Source organism: Ictidomys tridecemlineatus, chromosome 11, assembly GCF_052094955.1.
Source record: "Ictidomys tridecemlineatus isolate mIctTri1 chromosome 11, mIctTri1.hap1, whole genome shotgun sequence".
Lineage (NCBI taxonomy): Eukaryota > Metazoa > Chordata > Mammalia > Rodentia > Sciuridae > Ictidomys > Ictidomys tridecemlineatus.
The window spans coordinates 106,441,988-106,464,647 of NC_135487.1; the positions used below are offsets into that span (position 1 = coordinate 106,441,988).

At 34.5% G+C, this 22,660-nt stretch overlaps 1 protein-coding gene across 5 annotated transcripts in view; it reads left to right on the plus strand.

Moving 5' to 3' along the window:
* The window catches only part of Magi3 (membrane associated guanylate kinase, WW and PDZ domain containing 3), a 237,787-nt gene that overhangs the window by 178,945 nt on the left and 36,182 nt on the right, over window positions 1–22,660 (plus strand). For all 5 annotated transcript variants that reach the window (XM_078027040.1, XM_078027041.1, XM_078027042.1 and 2 more), the window contains exons 7-12: window positions 9,861–9,918; window positions 14,307–14,401; window positions 17,072–17,260; window positions 18,759–19,364; window positions 20,734–20,765; window positions 22,268–22,424. In XM_078027040.1, coding sequence (XP_077883166.1) covers window positions 9,861–9,918; window positions 14,307–14,401; window positions 17,072–17,260; window positions 18,759–19,364; window positions 20,734–20,765; window positions 22,268–22,424 — 1,137 coding nt within the window. The remainder of the gene's footprint in view (window positions 1–9,860; window positions 9,919–14,306; window positions 14,402–17,071; window positions 17,261–18,758; window positions 19,365–20,733; window positions 20,766–22,267; window positions 22,425–22,660) is intronic.

The window sequence follows — 22,660 nt, forward strand, 5'->3', positions numbered from 1 at the left end:
CATAAATTGATTTCTAGATTCAATACTGTCCTAATCAAAATTCAAATAGATTATTTTGGGGGAACTAACAAACCTATTGTAAAATAATCTGGAAATACAGAGGCTTTGGTAGTCAGACAACCTTTAGAAAAACAGACAAATTTAGAGGACTTCCTATAAAGCTATAGTAAGACAGTGTGTTAATGGCACAGGATAAACAAATAGATCAATGTAACAGAATAGAGTCCAGAAATAGATGCACACATATCTGATTACTTGATTATGAAGCAAATTGCCAAATCAATGCAATGAGAAAAGGAAATTGTCTTTAACAAATGGTGCTGATATAAGTTGATATTCACATAGAAAATTGAGCTTCAGTGATTCCTCATTCCATACACAAAAACTATTTTTAGAAGGATCAAAAGCCTAGCATAAAAGCTAAAACCATGGATCTGGGGTTTTGACTCAGTGGTAGAGCATTTGCTTAGCATGTGTGAGGCGCTGGGTTTGATCCTCAGCACATAAAAATAAAATAAAATTTAAAAAAAATATTATGTCCATCTACAACTAAAAAAATATATTAAAAGGAAAAGCTAGAACCATAAAACTTTTAGAAAGAAAAGAGTATCTTCATGACTTTGGGATTAGCAAAGTCTTCTTAGAGAAGCTACAAAAAGTATGAACTAAGAAGAAAAAAAAAATTTTTTTTTTTTTTTTTTTGTGGTACCAGGGAATAAACCCAAAGATGTTCTTCCCTTGAGCTATATAACCAGCTCTCTTTTATTTTTTTGCTTTGAGACGAGGTCTTGTTAAATTGCTGAGGTTGGCCTCTTAACTGGTATTCTTCTTGCCTCAGCTTCCTGAATTGTTAGGATTACAGGTCTGTGCCACCATGGCCTGTCAAGAAACCTGATATTTTGTACTTCATAAAAAGATTCATAGTGGGGTAGGGAGGCGGACCGTGGGAGGAATAGATGAATTCTAGATAGGGCAGAGGGGTGGGAGGGAAAGTGAGGGGGCAGGGACTTAGCAAGGATGGTGGAATGTGATGGACATCATTATCCAAAGTATATGTATAAAGACATGAAATGGTGTAAACATACTTTATATACAAACAGAGATATGAAAAATTGTGCTGTATATGTGTAATAAGAATTGTGATGCATTCCGATGTCATTTATTTTTTAAAAAATCAATAAAAAAAGAAAAACTTTAAATTTCTTTTCATCAAAATACATTAAGATAATGAATAGACAAAGTCACAGACTTTGTACTATATATCTAAGAAATTGTGTTTAGAATTTATAAAGTACTGTTTCACAAACCAAAGTGAAAATGGACAAAACTTTTAAATAGCCATTTCACTAAAAAAGTTTTACAAATGACCAATGAAAAATACTTAAAATCATTAGTAATTAGGGTAGTTTTCTAATTAAAATCATAATGAGATACCCACTAGAATGACTATTATAATAATTTCAAAAGACAGTAACTAATGTTGGGAGGATGGAGAGAAACAGTAACCCTTATCCTTTTGCTGCACAAAATGTAAAATGGTGCATCTACTTTGGAAGCACTGTGCCAACGTCTTCAAAAGTTAAGATCCCAGCAACTTGGGAGACTGAGGCAGGAGGATAGGAAGTTCAAGGCCAGCCTCAACAACTTAGCAAGACTTTGTCTCAAAATAATAATAATAATAATAATAATAAAGAGCTAGGATGTAGCTTAGTGGTAAAGCACTCTTGTGTTCAATTCACAGTACCCCACCCCAAAGAAGTTATATATAAATTATCATATGACCTAGTAATTCCACTCCTGGATATCTACTCAAGAGGAATGAGAATATATGTCCACACAAAAATTTGTATGCATGTGTTTGTAGCAGCACTATTTATAATATCTAAAAAGTGAAAACAACCCAAATGTTCACTAGCCAATGAATGGATAAATAAAATGTGATATAACCCTACAATGGAATAGTATTCAACAATAAAAAGGGCCAAAATACTGTACACACATGAACCTTAAAAATGTTATGCTACATGAAAGAAACTAGAAAACCAGATGTTGTATGACTCCATTTATATGAAATGTCAGCAATGGGCAAATCTATGTAAACAGACAATAGGTTAGTGGTTACCCAGCTCTAAGGATTGCGATAGAGATTAACTATAAAAAACAGGAAAGGATGTTATTGGAGGGATGGAAATATTCTAAAACTGGATTGTAGTGTTAATAGCATACTAAGTAAATTATTAAAAATTATTGTTATATACTTAAAACAGATGAATTTTATAGTATGTAAATTATACCTCAATAATGTTTTTTTAAAATAAATGACTAAAGGACTTACATACTTCACAAAAGAAGTAGCTTTCACTGTCAATTTACTAAATCTTTAGTATTGTCCTCTGTTTCAAATTATATTTGTGTTTTTCTTTTGTTTTTGAGCCTTTGTTTTTGATTGTCCAATTTTTTTTTTTTTTTAAGATGATGCTAGGGGTCCAACCCAGGGCCTTGCACATTCTAGGCAAATGCTCTATTTACTACTGAGCTACACTCCCAGCTCCAAAATAAACCTATTAAATTTGACATCCTCCTCACCTCACACCTCTCTTTCTATCATGTATACCATCCTCCTAATCATCTGGACCCAAATCCTTGCAATCACATTTGCTTCTTCTTCTCTTGTTGCTTTATTTCCTATATAGTTTCTAAGCCCTGTTGCTTTTTTCTTTTTCCTGTTTTGCCAATATATTATTATTCAGAATATTCAATATATAGAATTAACATTTTGCTACATTTGCTTTTTTTTGGTGGGGGAGGGTGGTTTACTGGAGAGTAAACCTAGGGCCTTGAGCACACTGGGCAGACTCTACCACTAATCTTCAAACCCAGCCTACACTTGCTTTTTCTTGTGAGTATATGTTCAGATTTTTACAGAGAAGCCGGCAGGATCAAAAACCTTCAATACCACTAAATTAATACTAATACCACTAAATTATACACAATTAATACCACTAAATTAATATTTTTAAAATGTAACTACCTCTCCCTTGCTCTCTATTTTATGTTTTATTTTGAGATAGGGTCTTGCTAAGTTACTTAGGGCCTCACTAAGTTGCTAAGTCTGGCCTCAAACTTTTCGATGCTCCTGGTTTAGCCTCCCAACTTGATGGGATTACAAGCATGTGCCCTCACCCAACTTAAAGTATAATTTCTTACCCTCTTCTGTCTTTCTTTTCCATGTCAAAATTAATATTCTCTTTATACTCAGTATGACTTACATTGTATCATAACATAATACCATGCTATTTTTTACTTTGTACTTTGAACCCAGGAGTTCCTTGTTACTGAGCTACATCCCTAGTCTTTTTTTTTTTTTTTTGGCTTTTGTTGTTGTTTGTTTGTTTGTTTGTTTTGAGAGAGGATCTTACAAATTTTCTAGGCTGGCCTTGAACTTGCAATCCTCTTTGCCTCAACCTCCTGAGTCACTGGGGTTACAGGCTAGATACCACAGTCTTAAAGAACAATGGTTTTGTATTATTCAATTGTGTATTCCTTCAGTAGAGATTTAAATGTTTGGAAAGAGGGAGAGAAGAAAGCTAGGAATAAAAAGCGAAGGAGAAAGGAAGGGAAGGAAGGCAGGAAAGAAGCTACTGTCTTCTGAATTAATTTGGTCACCTTCCTTGGAAATATTTTTTAATTCTGTTAGGTTTGGGAAAGGGTAATAAACAGTAAGCCTGTTTTCATTTACTAGTTGGGAATCAAGAGAAAAATAAGACACAGGCAAACAGATGAGATCAGAATGCCAGTTGAGTGTGACTTCAGCCCTGCGGCTACGTGGGCTTAATGATATTTTATTTACCCTTACCGGAGGCAGAGCTAAGCACTCAGTCTCTAGCTGCTGTGTTCAACCGCAGGTCTCCTCCCATGAGGCAGACGTGGCAGAGGACAGACCAGAATGCACCTCTGCAGGCAGGTGGCATCCAAAACAAGAGACTCTGGAGTCTCTAGCTGAGCAAGCATATTGAGGTTGTTCTGTAAAACTCACAAGTCAGATAAGACATCCACTTATCATTGGGAAGAAAGTAAAAGGGCTTAGGAAAACTAAAAATGTTTCTTTCTTTTACCTCTGTGAAATTTGAAGAATTAGGATGACTATATCCCCCTAATTCCCTTTGCATTAAAGGTGACCATACATCTTGGTTGGCTTATTCCATCTTATTCCTGTTGTCCCAGAATAATTAATAGTTCCCTATTTTATTCTGAAAGTGAGCAATACATTATATGGTCATCTTTCTTAAAAGAAGCACAATTGCATTCAGTATGCTAGGAATGTTTGAACTCCTTTCATGTAAGGCTTCTCTCATCCCCATAACTGGGTACCGATTCCTAACATTTTCTGTACTGGCAGGGAACCCACAAGTGGAACATTGAGCCTCTTAGTTTTCTGCTCAGCCAACTTGTTTTACTTTCTCCATATACTGTGTCTCCCCTCTCAATAGGGAGAGCATAGCCCCCACAATAGTCTTATTTTCAGGATAGACTTTATCTGACTCGCATTGATGTTCTCCAGAGTGCTTTTCATCAAGTACATACTGAAACAAGAATAACTACAATAACAGTATTTTAGTTTAAGATATTGTTTGCCTCTGCGGAACATTTAAGATCTAGGAAGTCCTTACAGTTTCTAATACTTGCCCTTTCGTGTTCAGTCTTCTGATATTCAGAACCCAACTGTGTCTTTCCACTGTGTGTGATGGTTTAATTGATGTACATGTTTATCTTCCATTCAAATAAAATAATTATTGTTTTGGTTTAAGTAGTTATCTTAAAAATACAGCATCAGGAATCCATTCTACTCTCAACCCACCCCATTTCTCTTACCATGAAAGAAAGATTAAATTTTTACTAAAGGCTGCTTATAAATGTATTGAATGTTGTCATTTTGGTGCTTAGAGAATGATAAAAGAAAATTACCAACTGAATAGATTCCCACTATGAGAAAGCAATTGTAATTCATACATTTAAATAAGAAAATCCTATTTTGGGAAGAGAAAAGAAAAAAGGATAAATTCATGGGCGGGTTAGAACCAGCCAGCTGCTTTATGTGCTAAAAATAGTTTTGCCTTTGGAATCAACTTGTTGGGGAAATGTTCAGAAAAGATGGTTAGGTTAGGTCTTTCCTATCTCAAAATAAATACATTATTTTTGTCCCTAATCTTCCCATAGTTTTTACACTATCCTTTTTACAACCCAAGTTAAAAACAAACAAACAAAAAGGCATCTTAAGGACTGTATCTCCTATTTTACTCTTTAGTGACTGCAGTATTCTGACTTTTGCCTGTTTTCATTGAAACTGCTTTTCTTAAAGTTACACTTAATCTGATTGCTAAATCTGGTAGACTATACTGACTGACAGCTTTTCAAAGCATCTGTGAATGTTGATCATGCCTTTCTGTTTCACTTTCTTTGATACTTTCCCTCTGACTATTCTTACTTTCTCCATCTGTTCCCTGAAATGTCAGTACTCCTAAGGTTCTGTTCTTCACCTTTCTCTCTTCACAGTTTAGGTGATCTCCATGACTTTAATCACTATGTCTCCCAAATCTTTTTCTTTCTGTATTTCTCTTTTGAGTACCAGGTTCATATTACCAGAAGCTTGTTAGCTATCTATACCAGAATGTTCTAGGGCCACACACACAGAGCACCTTCCCTCCTGCCTTGACAAATGGCATGACATCTCCCAGTGGCTAAGCCCAAACTGGCTATCGTCCCCAACTTTTTCCTCTGTCTCCTCTTGGATGTCATTAATTACCAAGCTCTAACATTTTTTTTTTCACATTTTCCCCACTTTTTTATTGCTGTATTATGGGTGTACAAAATGATGAGATTTGTTGTTATATATCCACACATGCATACAGTGTAACAATGTAATTTGGCCAACGTCATTCGCTAGCACTTGCCCCTTCCCTCTCCATCTCACACTCCTTGGTCCCTTTCCTCTACTCATCTTCCTTTGCTTTTTATGTGATCACCTCCCTCTTGCCCCCATTTTCTTTCCTTTCCTCTCTAGCTTCACATATGAAAGAAAATATAACAACCCTTGACCTTTAGTTTGACTTATTTGCCTAACATAATGCTCTCTAGTTCCATCCATTTTCCTGCAAATTACATAATTTCATTTATCTTTATGGTTGAATAAAACTCCATATTTTTTATCCATTCATCCATTTTTAAGGTTTTTTGTTGTTGTTGTTGTAGTTGGACATAATATCTTTTTTTTAAGTTGTTGATGGACCTTTATTTTATTTATTTGTATGTGATGCTGAGAATCAAACCCAGTACCTCACACATGCTAGGCAATCGGGCTACCACTGAGCCACAACCCTAGCCCTGGACACAATATCTTTATTTTATTTATTTATCTTTATGTGATGCTGAGGATTGAACCCAGGGCCTCACACTTTCTAGGCAAGTGCTCTACCACTGAGCCACAAGCCCAGCCCATTTATCCATTGTTGATTCCGGAGTTTGGCTATTGTGAATTGTGCTGTTGTTAAGTTCTAGCAATTCTAAAGTTCTAAGTGATACCCTGCAAAAAAAAATTATTTTTTGAAAATAAAAGTATAAGACATCAATGTATAATTTGTGGATTTTTTAAAAAAAATTCCTTCTTCTTAACTCCTATATGTAATTGATAACATTAAAGTTCTAAACTTTATAATTTAAAAACTTGTTGTTTCTTGAGTATTCATTGGTACTATGCAGTATACTAGGCATTTTATTGTATTTTATTTCATTCTGTTCTATTCCTATTCCATTTCCAATCCTGGGGTTCAAACCCAGGGCACAAGCAAGTCATAGTTACTTGTACCAGATAGTTGGTATCATTCCTTTTCACTCCCCACAAAAGCTTGTGTTTATCTTCATCTGTCACTTGCCTCTTCTGTCTTCCTGTCTATAGACTATGTACTCCTTGAGGTCAAGAACCATATTGTGGGATTGGGGTTGTAGCTCAGTTGGTAGAGCATTTGCCTTGCATGGTTCTGTCCTCAGCACCATACAAAAACAAATAATTAAAATAAAGGTATTGGGCTGGGGATGTGGCTCAAGCGGTAGGGTGCTCGCCTGGCATGCGAGGGGCGATGGGTTCGATCCTCAGCACCACATAAAAATAAAATAAAGATGTTGTGTCCACCGGAAACTAAAAAATAAATATTAAAAAATTATCTCTCTCTCATTAAAAATAAATAAATAAATAAAGGTATTGTGTCTGTCTACAACTAAAAAAAATTTTTTTTTAAAAAGTACTATATGGTGATTCTAACTTTGATTTCTATATAATAAAGAAGGAGAGGGAAAGAAGAGATAGAAAGAAGGGGAAGAAAGGAAATGAATGAATGAATCCACCCGTTAGATAATGTATAAAATTATTAGGTAGTTTAGTCTCGAGTTTATTACCTTCATTTTTAAAAGGCAATAATGAACTGCTTCTTTATCAACATTAATCTACCATGCAAAAAAACTGAAATGACATGAGTGGTGAGAGTTTAAAATTACTAATATTAACTCTGAAGATAAATTGCTACATTTGTTTGCTATCCTAAAGAAGAGCTGTACTTAATCTGTTAGTTTCTAATTGCTATAAGTAAAATGCTAAATCAACTTCCAAATTAACACCAGAATATATTTATGTGGCTCTTTCATCCTTATTAATTATTAATGTTCTTTTTATTGAATGTTGCAGATTTTTCAGATATTAAGTATATTGTTTCAGGTGTGTCTATAGCTCCTTCACTTTTCCAGCCTTCTCTAAAGACAATGTGAGTCCACTTGTAGTACATTGTTGAATTAACCCATACTCAGCTCCATTCAGTCCCCTTGCTATTTCAAGAAAATGTCTAGTAAAGAAAAAAATAATAATCTTATAATGCTTTGATGATATTATTATTGTGCATTTTTACAGATATAATAAAAAATTCCTTCCTATGTAACAATTAGTTGGTGATAAAATATCACACCTGGTTAACTGATGACTGTGAGCTTTGTAGCTACAGAGGATCAAAATGAACTGAAGTATATCACATACTTCTCATCCTACCACCATTTTCACATAATTATTTGAACTATACCACTATTCTTGTTTGTTCCCCTCAAACATTCCAACCAAATCTTTAGAAGAAAATCCCCCCTAAACCTTGAAACCACCAAACAATATATATGTAATAACATGTACAGGAGAATAAGGGCAGGGGATTTCAGAATTTTTCTAGTAAGCTAGAAGTTATTCATGTATTCTTTTATCCTGAATGCAGAATAATAATTTTTATTAGGGCAAACAGTTTAGAAAACTTGTCTCTTTCATTAATAAGTTTCTTCATATATTCTAATCCTGTTTGCTATCCAGCATGGCAAAGTACGTGTTTCAGCATAGCAGAAGCACTCTAAAGAATTGAAAATAAGCCAGGTGCGGTGGTGCACACCTCTAATCCCAGTGGTTTGGGAGGCAGAGGCTGGAAGATTGGGAGTTCAAAGCCAGCCTCAGCAATTTAGTGAGTCCCTAAGCAACTCAGTGAGACTCTGTCTCTAAATAAAATACAAAATAGGGCTAAAGATGTGGCTCAGTGATCGAGTGCCCCTGAGTTCAATCCCTGGTACCTTCCACCCTAAAAAAAAAATAAATAAATTAAAAATAAAAGCATAAGACATCATTGTGTAATTTGTGGATTTTTAAAAAAATTCCTTCTTCTTAACTCCTATATGTAATTGATAGCACTAGAACTACCTGCTAGGAACATTCCTACAAGTTCGATCCATGTCTGACTATTGAGATGGTTCTTCATAAACCTTAACTTTTCAAGGAATGCAAAATGGGAAGGAATAAAAGATTCTTTCTTGACAAAGTCAGTTTATATTGGAAAGGCCAGAATTTTTTTTTAACTACCAGAAATTTACTATCAGTTTTTCTCACTATAATTTTTTAACTTAGAATAGATAATATATGAGTGCTCAGCATAGGTCCATGATAGAAGGCTTGCTAAGAATTAGTGCAAGGTCAAGCACCACCACAAACAAACAAACAAACAAACAAAAAAACACTTTAAAAGCAAAGCTGGACATGGTAGCACATGCCTATAGTCCCAGCTACTCTTAAGATTGAAGCAGAAGGATCACTTAAGCCCACAAATTTGAGACTATCCTGGGCAACAGACATTCCCTCTTAAAACAAACTAAAACACCAAAAACCTAAAGAGCAAACAAAAAAAGAGTGCGAAGTAAGATATTTCTTTGTTACTATTAGTACAGAATACACAGCTACAGGCTACTCAAAGCACTATGGTAGTTAAACTGGTGTTATTTCAGATGCACAGGTCAAGTTAATGCAGGTGCTTGCTTAGGTTTTAAACAAATCCAGATTACTCACTTGAAATGGCAAAAATCCAAGGCTGAGCTTTCCTCAGAAGAGAAGTGGGTCAGAATGTAATAACAGAAATTATTATGCATAATAGTGAAGAATTTAACAAGCAACTGCTACTTGTATTAGGCTACAGAGTAAGTGTATATCACATCAGCATTACCAGGCTTCTTAAATAAAAGAAATAGTCAATGGTTTTTAATAATTATTATATTTTATGATTTATAAGTCAGATAAACAATTTTTAGTTTAATGTCATCTTTTGTTCTAGGATTTCTAATTACTTGCTGAGATATAAACTGAAGAAGCTTCTGTGACTTAAATTGTGTTTATTCTTTGAAAGTGAACTCTCATCTTTCTAACTCCCAAGTAGTAGTGAAATAAAGTGAGCAAACTTATACATTGATAATTCTTTGATTTTGAATCTAGCATTTCATTCATTTTTCTTTGCTTACAGAACTTCCTTATGGCTGGGAGAAGATAGAGGACCCTCAGTATGGGACATACTATGTTGAGTAAGTTTATTATCTCAGTTAATGTTCTCTCAGATGTTCTCCTTTCAGCATACACCTTTAGGGAATACTAGATATGGTACTTCTTGCTTCTGTGAACCTAGTGTGTGCATGTTTCAGCTAGTGCTCAATAAATGAGCACTTACTTCACTGACCTCGAATCTCCCAGAAATTGGCTTTGAATTTCTAAATATAGAAAGTAAGAGGTGGAAGCCTGGTATGTGCCTGTAATCCCAGCTCCAGAGGAGGCTGAGGCAGAAGGATCACTTGAACTCTGGAATTTAAGACCAATTTGGGCAACATAGTGAGATCCTAGCTCAAAAAGAGACAGGTTGCTTTGAGGGTTAGTTGCTGGAGATAATGTCATTTCTTCTATACCTTTAAAGAGAAAAGCAGTAGATAGAAAACTGAAATGAGGGCACTGGAGAGAAGAACTCTTGAGGTCACTTCCAACACTACCAGTGTGTATGCTTCTGAAAACAATTAAAGGACTTTACGGGCATCGTAACATCAGGATCCAACATTTTGAAATACACAATTAAAAGTGTATTCTCCTTTGAGTTAATAAAAGAAGGCTTAGTATTTTTTTCAGCGGTGAACGTTGCTTCTTATGTAACTGTTATGGTTAAGTTTAAGTATAAATGTGTGTCAGAGAGGAGCACAAAACACCTGCATGTTATCCAGAGAAATTAGACCAGTGTCACAACTGATTTTTCTTTTTCTGATAACTGCATTGTTACAACCATTAGAATAGCCTTCTTTCCCACATGCTACAGATAGGATTTCAACCCTAGGTGTCTTGTATCAACAAAAATTGTATCAGGAACATTACTATTTACCTAGAACTCAGAGTCTGAACCTACTGCCTGAGTGGCGAAGGCAAAAATGATATTTTCACTTGGAAAAATAACAAGCACAATCTAGGTGTTTCAGTTTGTTTTGTTGGTACTGGGGATTGAACCTTCAGGTGCTTTAGTACTGAACCACATACCCAGTACTTTTCCTATTTCTTTATTTTGAGACAGAATCCCATGAGGTTGCTGAGGCTGGCTTCAAACTTGTGATCCTCCTGCCTTAGCCTCCTGAGTCGCCGTGATTACTGATGTGCACCACTGCACCTGTGTAGAATCTTCTAGTTTTATGATTGCTTTTTAATTTTTCAACACTTGTTGACATAGAACAAGGCCATTTCCTGGCAATTATCCCTAAAGTAAGATCTCTGGCTTTTACTGTAGTCTATAAAATATAGGTTATTACTGAGTCATTCTGGTTAGAGAGATTTTTGGAATTCCTTAAAATCCAATATGTATCCTAAGAAAGCAACTCAATTAGTTTGACCTTTAGGTGTATAACTTCACAGTTGCAGTTTGTTTGTTCTTTTCAATAGCTATGCTGATTTTCTTTCCATTGTGTTACTTAATATGTTGATGATACTGATGAAATGTGATATGAAGAGTATACAGCAGCTCTTTTGTTATTTTTTTCTAAGGCATATTTAGTTTTAAAAAAAGGAAAAAACAGCTGTCTTTCAAGTCAAAGGGGTATTTGAAAGCCAACTAAAAAGGCTTTATGGGATTTTTTTTTCTTCCTCTTATAGTTTAGCCTATTTAAATTGGGCTTCAATCAACTATTATTTGCCATTGACACTGCTGAACATTTCTGAGATAATGATTCTCATTATTAGCCATTCCAAGTACATGGGCAAGAGGTGAAAGTCATTTGCCTGTTATAAAATCTTGAGATGAATGATCTTGTTCCCATTAAGCAAGAATATAATATTAAAGCAACTTTAGGACAAATCCTGAAGTGACATGCTCCCAGTTGTCATGGAGGTACGTGGAACAGCCTGAATTAAAAGCAACAACATCAGCAGCAGCACTGAGATTTTGTGTGATTGTTCCCAGAATGAGCTCATTTACAGGAAGATAATTTATTAGATTAAGAAAGAGCAGACAGTACTCAAGATGCACATTAGTATGGAGTCAGCTGAGCTACAGAGTGTGGCTTGATTCCCAGATGAGCTACATTTTGAATCTCAACTGTAGTAATCTGCAGTGAGTTTACTGATGGAGATAAAAAGCTGTTACTTGAATGGCTACTCTTTGGCTCTCTTACTTTGTCAAACCAGATGGCACAATGATTGCTTTTGGCAGGAGCCCTTGAGGAGTAACAACAACTGCAATAGCATTTTTTTTTTCGTGAATTTTTATTTTAAAGGGTGATATTCTGAAATGGATTATTTTTTTAAATGAATTTGTTTCAGAATTTAATGATAGGACTTATTTTACATATTTAAAAATCTTGGCTTTATTGTATCATATTAAAGGCCTCTTGGGCTGGGATTGTTGGCTCAGTGGTGGAGTGCTTGCCTAGCATGTGCGAGGCACTGGGTTCGATTCTCAACACCACATATAAATAAATTAAATAAAGGTTCATCAACAATTAAAAAAATTTTTTTTTAAAAGGCCTCTGATATATATCTGGTTTCTTATCTCAAATTCTTCATGAATTTGTTGAGGTAAATTTCTAAAATCTAGATATTAGACACAAAATTGTGATACAGATATTTCAAATATATATTATATGTTTAATTATGCTTATCTGCAACCCTTATTTAATTTTTCTGACAATCTATGATATTCTTTCTTAGGAAGAAAATTATTTATGGAATCTCTAACTCCCTGGCTAATTATATGGAAAACAAAATCTGTTACATCTTAATAATATGTGTATATAAGTAACTAAATGAAAAGGAGAGTATTTTCATTTTTTGTTTTGTTTTAATCTGAATAATTTAAGGTAACAGATGCACTTAACTTTCTTCATTAAGTCTTCTATTCTTTTGTCAGAGGATTTTTAGAAAAAAGATTTATCATATGCATACTTCTACCCTCTTCTCCCACACATTACAGAGGATATAAATACAAATCACTACTTTTTATGGTCTAATGCCTGGGTGGCAAAATGAGTCATTCTAGATAATAATGTTAAAGGGAGCCAAGGGTTCTTTCTAAACAGATTTGTCCTTTTCTGAGTGTCAGTCTTTAGTTTGTTTGGTTTTTTTTCTTAAGAATATGTAAAATGTCAGTACCTATTAATTTTTTTAAAAACCTTAGATTTAATAAAAACCTAAGAATTTCATTTTCACAGGGGTTTCAACAGTTAACTTAATGTGCCTCTGTTAGTTTGAGGCAGAATCATGCTTAAGCTTTAGTGAAATTGGAACCCAGAGGATCTCCAGTGGAACTTGCCATATTTAGAGTTCTGAAATTAAACAGCCACATTTGTTGTGGAATTTATATGCCCTAGAAGCCTAAATGACAAAGAAACCTAACCTTCTTTTCTATATGCTATTTATTTTGACCCTGCTGCCTTTCACCACTATCACTATAATGTTCACAAATGACAAAGTATATATCTGATTTTATGTAGCTATTTATATGTAGATTTTATAATAGTAAGCCTGACCAAAACCAATAATATCCTGAAACTCTCATGATCTGATGTTTAATTGTTACCCAGTAATGTCAATTGTTAAAGTGGACTTTACTGGAAAACATATCATTTGGCTAAAATGTTTTTGTGGCAGTGCTAAATATGATTCCCATTATTTCTATGTTAGACCTAATAGTTTCACACATATTTTTATTTATTTATTTTTTAACATCAGTGTGTTTACTTAACTGACTCACTATGTTCCCTGTGTAAAACAACTGCTGCCCATTGAATGTTGAGTTCTATTGGCTAATGACCTGCCCTCTAGTCTTCCTACATCCTTCTACTTTCCCTCAGATTTCTCTGCTTTCCAAGAGTCAGTTGGGACTGTTCCTGATCATAAGTGCTAGTTAAACTTATCTTGTACTCATAAAACTAAATTATTTTATAACTGTGAAGAAATGTAAGTGTAAAAGGAAAGAGTTATTCTATAAGGCAGTGTGATAAAACAAAGTCATTTTTCTTAGTTGCTACTGAATTGACGTGGGCAAGTAATATGCTATGATACTCTTCAAAAAGTTCTTCAAAAGTATCTCTACAGCTTGCTTCATTTTGGAGAAACTTAAAACCCTACTATCATTAACTTCCTTTAAAAAAATTTTTTTTAACTGACCAATTTACCAGCACTTCTGATTACATCAGGTAAGGTTTTTAACGACAGTTGTTACTCATTATATTGACTGGATTTACCGAGAAGCTACAGTTAATGTGTCTCATAAGCTTCAGTAGCTTTGACTTCCAGATTCCTTCTGTAGGCCTTTTTATCTCTGTCAGTTTCTCTGTGTTGTGTAACCTATTGAATACATACATATCAATCTCTTAATCTATGATGACAAAATGGTATGATGATCTATTTTAAAATATGTAATTTTCTCATATTTTTCTTCATTTTATAGTCACCTTAACCAGAAAACCCAGTTTGAAAATCCGGTGGAGGAAGCCAAAAGGAAAAAGCAGTTAGGACAGACTGAAATTGGGTCTTCAAAACCAGGTAAAACTTTGTGTTTGAACTATTCTTCTAAAAATCAATTGTGAAATTTGTGTGCTGAGTTAATAAAAATGAGTTTGAACTTTTTATTGCTAGGGCTTTGAAATTGAACATACAGTGTCTAATTGTTGCCACTAAAAAGATATGAATAGTCTTAATAAAACATCTGAACATTGTGAGAATACTGAGATTTTTCTCATGACTGTATAAAGAATATGAAATTATTGAGAGGAAGGAATGGAGAGTTTTTTTTTTTTTTAATTTGAGGTTTGAATTTGAAGATTAGATTATTTCTTTATGTTTAAGGTCACACCCAAGATTTCTAGTTCATTATGTGCTAATTGCTTAAATATAATGTCTGTAACCATTCAGAATCTTGCATTAATTAGTATTAATTAGCATCTAATAAGTCTAAGAAATTCTTTGCCTACATCATATTCTAGTAGGATAATGATGTAGGTAGATATTAGTAATATCAGAATTATTTGGGGGGCATTTTAAAAATACACAAAGTCTTTTTATTTTTGTTTTACTTGTTTGTTTGTTTGTTTGTTTGAGACAGGGCCTGGAAAAGTTGCTTAGGGGCTTATTAAGTTGCTGAGGCTGGCTTTGAACTTTGGATCTTCCTGCCTCAGTCTTCTGAACACTGAGATTACAGGCATGCACCAACATGCCTGGTTCCATGAGATCTTAATGATCCTAGTTATGTGTATTTTGAAAAAACTGTGCAGGAAATCCCTATATTTTATCGATTCCTTCTCATTTCCTTCCCCTTTCTCAACTGTCATTTATAGCCAGGGGTCTATTTGGTCATTTTGTAGTAATTCAGTGAATTCCCTACGTGGGTTGCCTATGAAAAAAATGGTTCTTTCTTGCAGCTACCCTTTAAAAACATAGACCAATCTCTCCTTAAGTTTTGCATATGCTTTAACAAACATTTTGAGTTTAACAAATATTTTTGAGTGTTACTATATGCCTGGTAGAGCTTGCTAGTCACTGGGTTTTCAAAAATGATGGAGATTAAGACAGGTCTCACCATTAAGAGATCATAATTTCTTATACTAACGGTTGTAGCCTGGGGTGATAGATGCTATTCATTTAACTATTCATAGTAGTTAAATGTGTAGCTGAGGAATAGTTTTGAAATTCATCTATGTAATCTTGGATAAGTTCCCTGAATCCTTTGTGCCTCTGTTTTCTCATTTATAAAGTAGGAATAAAGCTAGGAATGGTGGCACAGGCTTGTAATCCCAGCAACCCACGATGCTGAGGCAGGAGGATTACAAGTTCAAGGCTAACCTCAGCAACCCAGTGAGACCTTGTCTCAAAATAACTCTGGATATAACTCTGGCAAAACACCCCTGGGTTTAATTCCCAGTATCTAAATAAATAATATCTGCCTCTTAAGATGGTTATAAATATGTAAATTAATGCATAAAAATGTTCATAAACATTTGTGAGGCACTGGGTTTGATTCTCAGCACCACATATAAATAAATGAATAAAATAAAGGTCCATCAACAACTAAAAAGAAATTTTTTTTAAGTTTATAATATTTGGGCTGGAGTTGTAGCTTAGCAGTAGAGCACTTGCCTTGTACCTGTGAGGTACTGGGTTCAATTCCTAGCACCACATATAAATAAGCAAATAAAATAAAGGTCCATCAATAACTAAAAAATATGTTTTAAAAAAAGTCTATATATTTGGCTTGTGGCTATCAATAAATCTTTTATTGTTATTAGTAGAGATTACAGTATTCACTTCTTATCTGCTGGGATATCTTCCAAGATCCTCAGTGTATGCCTAAAATCATGAATAGTACAAAACCTTATATATATGCTAATAATACACACACACACACACACACACACACACACGCACACGCGCGCGCGCGCCTTTGATGAGCTTTCGCTTTCTTTCTTAAAGGAAGCCCTGTGGCTTCTCTTTGACATATACAAATCACCAGCATCACTACTCTTGTTGCTTTTGAGACCATTAAGTAAAATAAGGGTTATTTGATGACAAGTACCTTGACTTCATGAGAGTTGATCTGATAACTCACATGAATAGTGTAGACAGCATAGATATGCTGGACAAAAGATGATTCATGGGGCTGTAGCTCAGTGGTAGAGCATCGCCTAGCACAAATGAGGCACTGGGTTCGATCATCAGCACTACATAAAAACAAATAAATAAAAAAATAAAGGTTAATTTCTTAAAAAAAGTTGATTCATATCCCAGGTGGAATGGAACAGGATGGCATAAGATTTCATCATGCTATTCAGAGAGTCATGCAATTTAAAACATGAATTTTTTATTTCTGGAAATTTCTATTTAATATTTTTTATTTATAGTTGACTATGGATAATTGAAACCACAGCAAAGCTATGATAAGAGGATACAACTCTAGGGTGAAAGAAAGTAAGCACAAATAAGACAATTAGGAGAAGAAAAGGTAGGTGGTTTCCTATAAAAGAAAGGGATTTATTAGTTATTATTTCAATGATTTAGTTTATGAGCTTAACTGCTAGTTTTCTGCATTAGGTTTGCTCTGATTTTCTATCCTTTATGGTTTCCTTGAGTTATATAGACTATCTTGAAAATTGGCTTTGTGTGTGATGTATATTCATCATAATTATTTTTGTTCTCAACCCATTTCTTGTTTTGGCCCAGATGTGGAAAAATCACACTTTACTCGAGATCCATCCCAACTTAAAGGTGTCCTTGTTCGAGCATCACTGAAAAAAAGCACAATGGGATTTGGTTTTACCATTATTGGTGGAGATAGGCCTGATGAGTTCCTACAAGTGAAGAATGTGCTTAAAGATGGTCCTGCAGCCCAGGATGGGAAAATTGCACCAGGTAATGAGTTTGTCACAATCACTTGAAGAGCAGTGATACTATAACAAATATTATAGCAAAGAGGATGGAGATACACACACACACACACACACACACACACACACTCACATACACAGTGAATTATAGAACTAAAGAAGGTTACTGTATTAAAATGTTTAGCCTCAAAATTAGAAGCATGCTAGCTTGAGGGAAGGCTATTTTTAAAAACAAGCAGATATTATTAGAGGAAACATTAAATTTATTAATTTTTGGAATATTTTGTATAATTTTAAGATAATTCGTTGGTTATACAAAACTACAGTTTTATTAACCATCTCAGAAAACCATTTGAACATTTGATTTTCTTTGATTATGTAGAGTACTTTTGGAGCTAGGATTTGCTTATAATTGTTTTTGAAAAAAGATTCTTTGTTAAAAAGGTTATAGTGATAACAAATTGTTATATCCTGCAGTTTTTGTTTTTTTGGGGGGTGGATACCAGGGATTTCACTCAGAGGCACTTAACCACTGAGCCACAGTGCCAGCCCTATTTTGTATTTTATTTAGAAATGAGGTTTCACTGAGTTGCTTAGTGCCTTGCTTTTGCTGAGGCTGGCTTTGAACTCATGATCCTCCTGCTTTAGTCTCCTGCCTCAGTCTCTTGTGCTGCTAGGATTATAAAAGTGATTATAATATTGTAAAATCAGGAAAACAAAATTAAATTTTATAAAGACTAATTTAGCTGACTTTTCAGTGTTTTAAATAATACAGTAATTTTTTGTGTTGAATTTTTTGTTGTGGCTTCCGCTTTTAAATATCTGATTTATAATAAATTCAGAATCTCTACAAATAGAAGGACACTAAAAAAAAAAACACATTCAGGGCTGGGGTTGTAGCTTAGTGGTGGAGTGCTTGCCTCACATATGTGAAGCACTGGATTCCATCCTCAGCACCACATAAAAATAAATAAAGATATTGTATCCATCTACAACTAAAAAATATTTTTAAAAAAAGAAAACACATTTATAAGTTGACATTATTCAAATTTCAGTTTTACGTTTCTCAAATGAGAATAAATTTTTAAGTATATTTATAACCTGTGGCTTGTTAAAATCAAGAAATAAGGCGGTAATGAAGGATAGCTTGTATGTGCAAATAGCCAGTGATGCTCCTCTTCTGTGCACTAAATACTTACCACAACATATTGAGCTTTGTGTGGCCACCTAGGTAGGACTCTGTATACAAATATTGATAATAAAATTTGCAGGGTTTTTTTTCCCAAATGATTCACTTGAACTTGAGGTCAAAACTCTTTGCTGCTAAAATAATTAAGACTTTAGATATTTATATTAATTTTTTTAGTGAGAAGTCATGAGAGAGAGAATGTCTGTTAGAAATGTTATCTTTTCAGTAAGTAATGAACAGTAAGGTAATTCCAGAATTCAAATTTGGTTGTTAAATTTACTTTTGCCTTTTCTCTAGCAAAAAGTTATTTTTTAACATGATTATATTTTATCAGGTGATGTTATTGTAGACATCAATGGCAACTGTGTCCTTGGTCACACCCATGCAGATGTTGTCCAAATGTTTCAGTTGGTACCTGTCAATCAATATGTAAACCTCACTTTATGTCGTGGATATCCACTTCCTGATGACAGTGAAGATCCTGTTGTGGATATTGTTGCTGCTACCCCAGTAATCAATGGACAGTCATTAACCAAGGGAGAGACTTGCATGAATACTCAGGATTTTAAGGCAGGAGCAATGGTTCTGGACCAGAATGGAAAATCTGGACATATCTTGACTAGTGATCGTCTCAATGGTGCATCAGATCCAAATGAGCAGAGAGCATCCATGGCCTCATCGGGCAGCTCCCAGCCTGAACTAGTGACCATCCCTTTGATTAAGGGTCCTAAAGGTTTTGGATTTGCAATTGCTGACAGCCCCACTGGACAGAAGGTGAAAATGATATTGGATAGCCAGTGGTGTCAAGGCCTTCAGAAAGGGGATATAATTAAGGAAATCTACCATCAAAATGTGCAGAATTTAACACATCTCCAAGTGGTAGAAGTGCTAAAACAGTTCCCAGTAGGTGCAGATGTACCACTCCTTATCTTAAGAGGAGGTGAGTAAAAGCATAACAAAGAAAAAATCTTAATGTTCAAGTGTTTATATTTTTTAATTGTCCTTCTTTATAGGTTAGAATGTCTTTCCCCAGAAGATTTCACTGGTAATCCACTGATTCTGTCTGATTATTTCTATAAGCAGTATCTTTTTTGGCAGTGTTTTAGTTACTAGTGGTTTCATATGTGTCCATTATTGATTTCTTTCCCACTGTATTCTTTTAAAAATCTGATTTATGGGTTTAATGACCAGAGAGAGCCTCAGTATTATGCTATGTCAAGTGAAACATATTCTCTTAATTTCACTTTCTCTGTTGATGAAAATAATAGAAATTGACTCTTTCAACCAGTGGTGTTTCATCTGGACTTCTATAATACACCAAAGATCTTCTGAAAGAGCTCACATCTCTATGGATAAGTAAAACATGGTGTGCTTTGTTAACCTGTTCGGCAAAGGCAGTCATGATAGCTTGTGCTCAGAAAGCTTTTATCTTAAGCTCTAATGACTGCCTGTAAATGTTAATTAAACCTCACTGTGCTTATATGAAAGAAGTGAAATTTTTATTTTTCAAGGTCATCAGCTGACACAAACTGATCCCAGGCATTATAAATCCAGTTCCAAGCACTAACCACAAAGTTGCATTTTAATAGGCTTTCTCACATCTATACCTATAAATGACTAATATTTTTATTAAAGAATGAAATTTAGTCCTACACTTTCTTATCACTCTGGCTTTTTAGTTAAGTTTTTTTTTTAAACATATGAAGACTTTATTAGCAAGTTTTTCTTTATTCTTGTTTCTTTGAACCTTTTTGTTTTTTTCTCATGGTGATATGGTAGAGTGTGCTGAAAGTCAGAAGGAAATCTCTTTGTTAGTGCTGGACAGTTATCCAGGGCTTTGACAAATATACAAAGAAACCTAAAGTTGATATCTAACAGGTTGATGTCATTTTCTGCCTTACTTATTGGTTCTATGGTATAGAAAAGAATCTTAGTTTACCTTATCTATTAAATGATAATAGCATATATGCCTTAGGATTGTTATGAAAATGAAATGAGACAATAGATATATAATGCCTGGCACATAGAAAGTATTAGATAAAAAGAGTTTACTACGGAGCTGGGGATGTGGCTCAAGCGGTAGCGCGCTCGACTGGCATGCGTTCGGCTCCGGGTTCGATCCTCAGCACCATATACAAACAAAGATGTTGTGTCTGCCAAAAACTAAAAAAAATAAATGTTAAAATTAAAAAAAAAAAAAGAGTTTACTAGCCTGCTGGAAGTCATAGCTAGTTTATTATAAACATTAGCAGTATGTATGATCTGAGAATGCTGTTTTTAAAATTTGGCTCATTTTTTATTTTTTTAAGGCCCCTCTTCACCAACTAAAACTGCCAAAATGGTGAGTATTACAGTCGTCCTCAAGTGTTTCTTCCCTACTCAACAGGCGAAGTGCCAAATTTTCCTCTGTGAGAGCTCATGAGATGGTGGCTGGAAAGAGGATGACAAGCTGATCTCAAACTATACTTTTAGGCTATTTATTTTATTTATATATATAATTATGTAGATATGGAAATGAAGTCAATAGTTTTTAAATTCTAATTTAGTTCTGGAGTCTTTCACCTCAAAATTAAAAAAAGGTCTCTCATAACCATAAATCATATACCATTCTTGTAGCCCACTAAGTAGGAATCCTTTGCAAATTTGCTGTTGTATGGATCAAAATGGAAGAAACACTCAGCTTCTACCCTCTGTACAAACTGTACAATCAGGCCCAGTGTGAACACAAATTTTTGTCCATTCACTTAAAGTCACACCATATTTTTGTGTACATTTCTCTGCCTCCCTAGCATCATTTTTAACTCCTATGCCACCATATCTATTAGATGCCATTGCAGCCATAGTCACCCTAATGCTTTATAATTGATGGAAGGCTATGGTGACATTGAACAACTTGTGACAGAATCCTAGGATGTGTGGGTGATGGGAGAAGGCTGCTTTCACCTTCTCTTCCATCTGTCTGGGTGTAGGTCAGCAAGGGGGTTCCCCTGTAACATGGTGAATTGTGGTGCCTGACCCCCTCACTGCCTCTTCCCAAGCTGGTGCCCTTGCCTTCTAGTCAGCATTACTTATAGAAATCTGTAATCTCCTGTCCTAACAAAAATTCCGGATGACAAGCTGATCTCAAACTATACTTTTAGGCTATTTATTAGATTTCATTTCTGAATTTATAATTTAGTCATTTTGCTCGACAATTATTTGGGGAAAGTTCTGAGTAGAAAAGGTATCAAAATAGGCTGCTCTGTTTTCCCTTCTCTGATTGATTGCTTAACATGTGTTTATTTGAATTGACCAGGCAGAGTTTTCAATATCATTTTTATAACCAAAATTGGAGTTAACGCTCCCTAGTCCATTTTCTTAGGAGAAAATATTATCTTAAATATCTTCATTGGAAATTAAATTCAGTGATTGGAAGGTAGAGCTCATGAAGAATTTGATGAAGGTATTCTCTGAGGCTCCCTCTTGCTTTACTTCCTTGTGCTTCCTTGTGTTGGATTCCTATTTGTCTTCATCCCAAAGTCAATTTTTGTCTTGGTGATACAGAGAAAATGGAAAAGTTGTTTAAACATAAGACTAATTGAGGCGCTTCACTTGACATCACTATAACCCTTTTTCTAATTTAAGTTAAATATGTTTTAGCCAGATATATACATGAAATTGAATCATATATATATATATATATATATGAAATTGAATTCCAAGACTGGTGGTAGACTGTGCCTTTGACCCTGCCACTTATACAGCTGTACTCAGTCGCTGTACTTAGTTCAGACAGCAGTTTTATGAATTAATCAACCATTTTATTTTAAAAAAAATACTAAGTAAGTGCCTTTTCCATTTCAGAAAACAGATAAAAAGGAAAATTCAGGAAGTTTGGAGACTATAAATGAGCCCATTCCCCAGCCTATGCCTTTTCCACCCAGCATTATCAGATCAGGATCCCCAAAGTTGGATCCTTCTGAGGTCTACCTGAAGTCTAAGACTTTATATGAAGATAAACGTAAGTAGTGATGGAATATTTCAGGAGAGAATATAATAAGATAAATTGATTTATTTTTAAACTAGAACCTTCCCATCTTTCAAAAGAATAGTAAGAAGTTATTCCTTCATTCTAATTTTAATATGACTCTCAGCTTCTTACATGTACATTCAGTGTTCATTTATTTATTTTTTAAAAAACTGTGTATTAATTTTTTTGGCCAGCAGTCTAGCAGACATCACATTAGGCAATTGGAA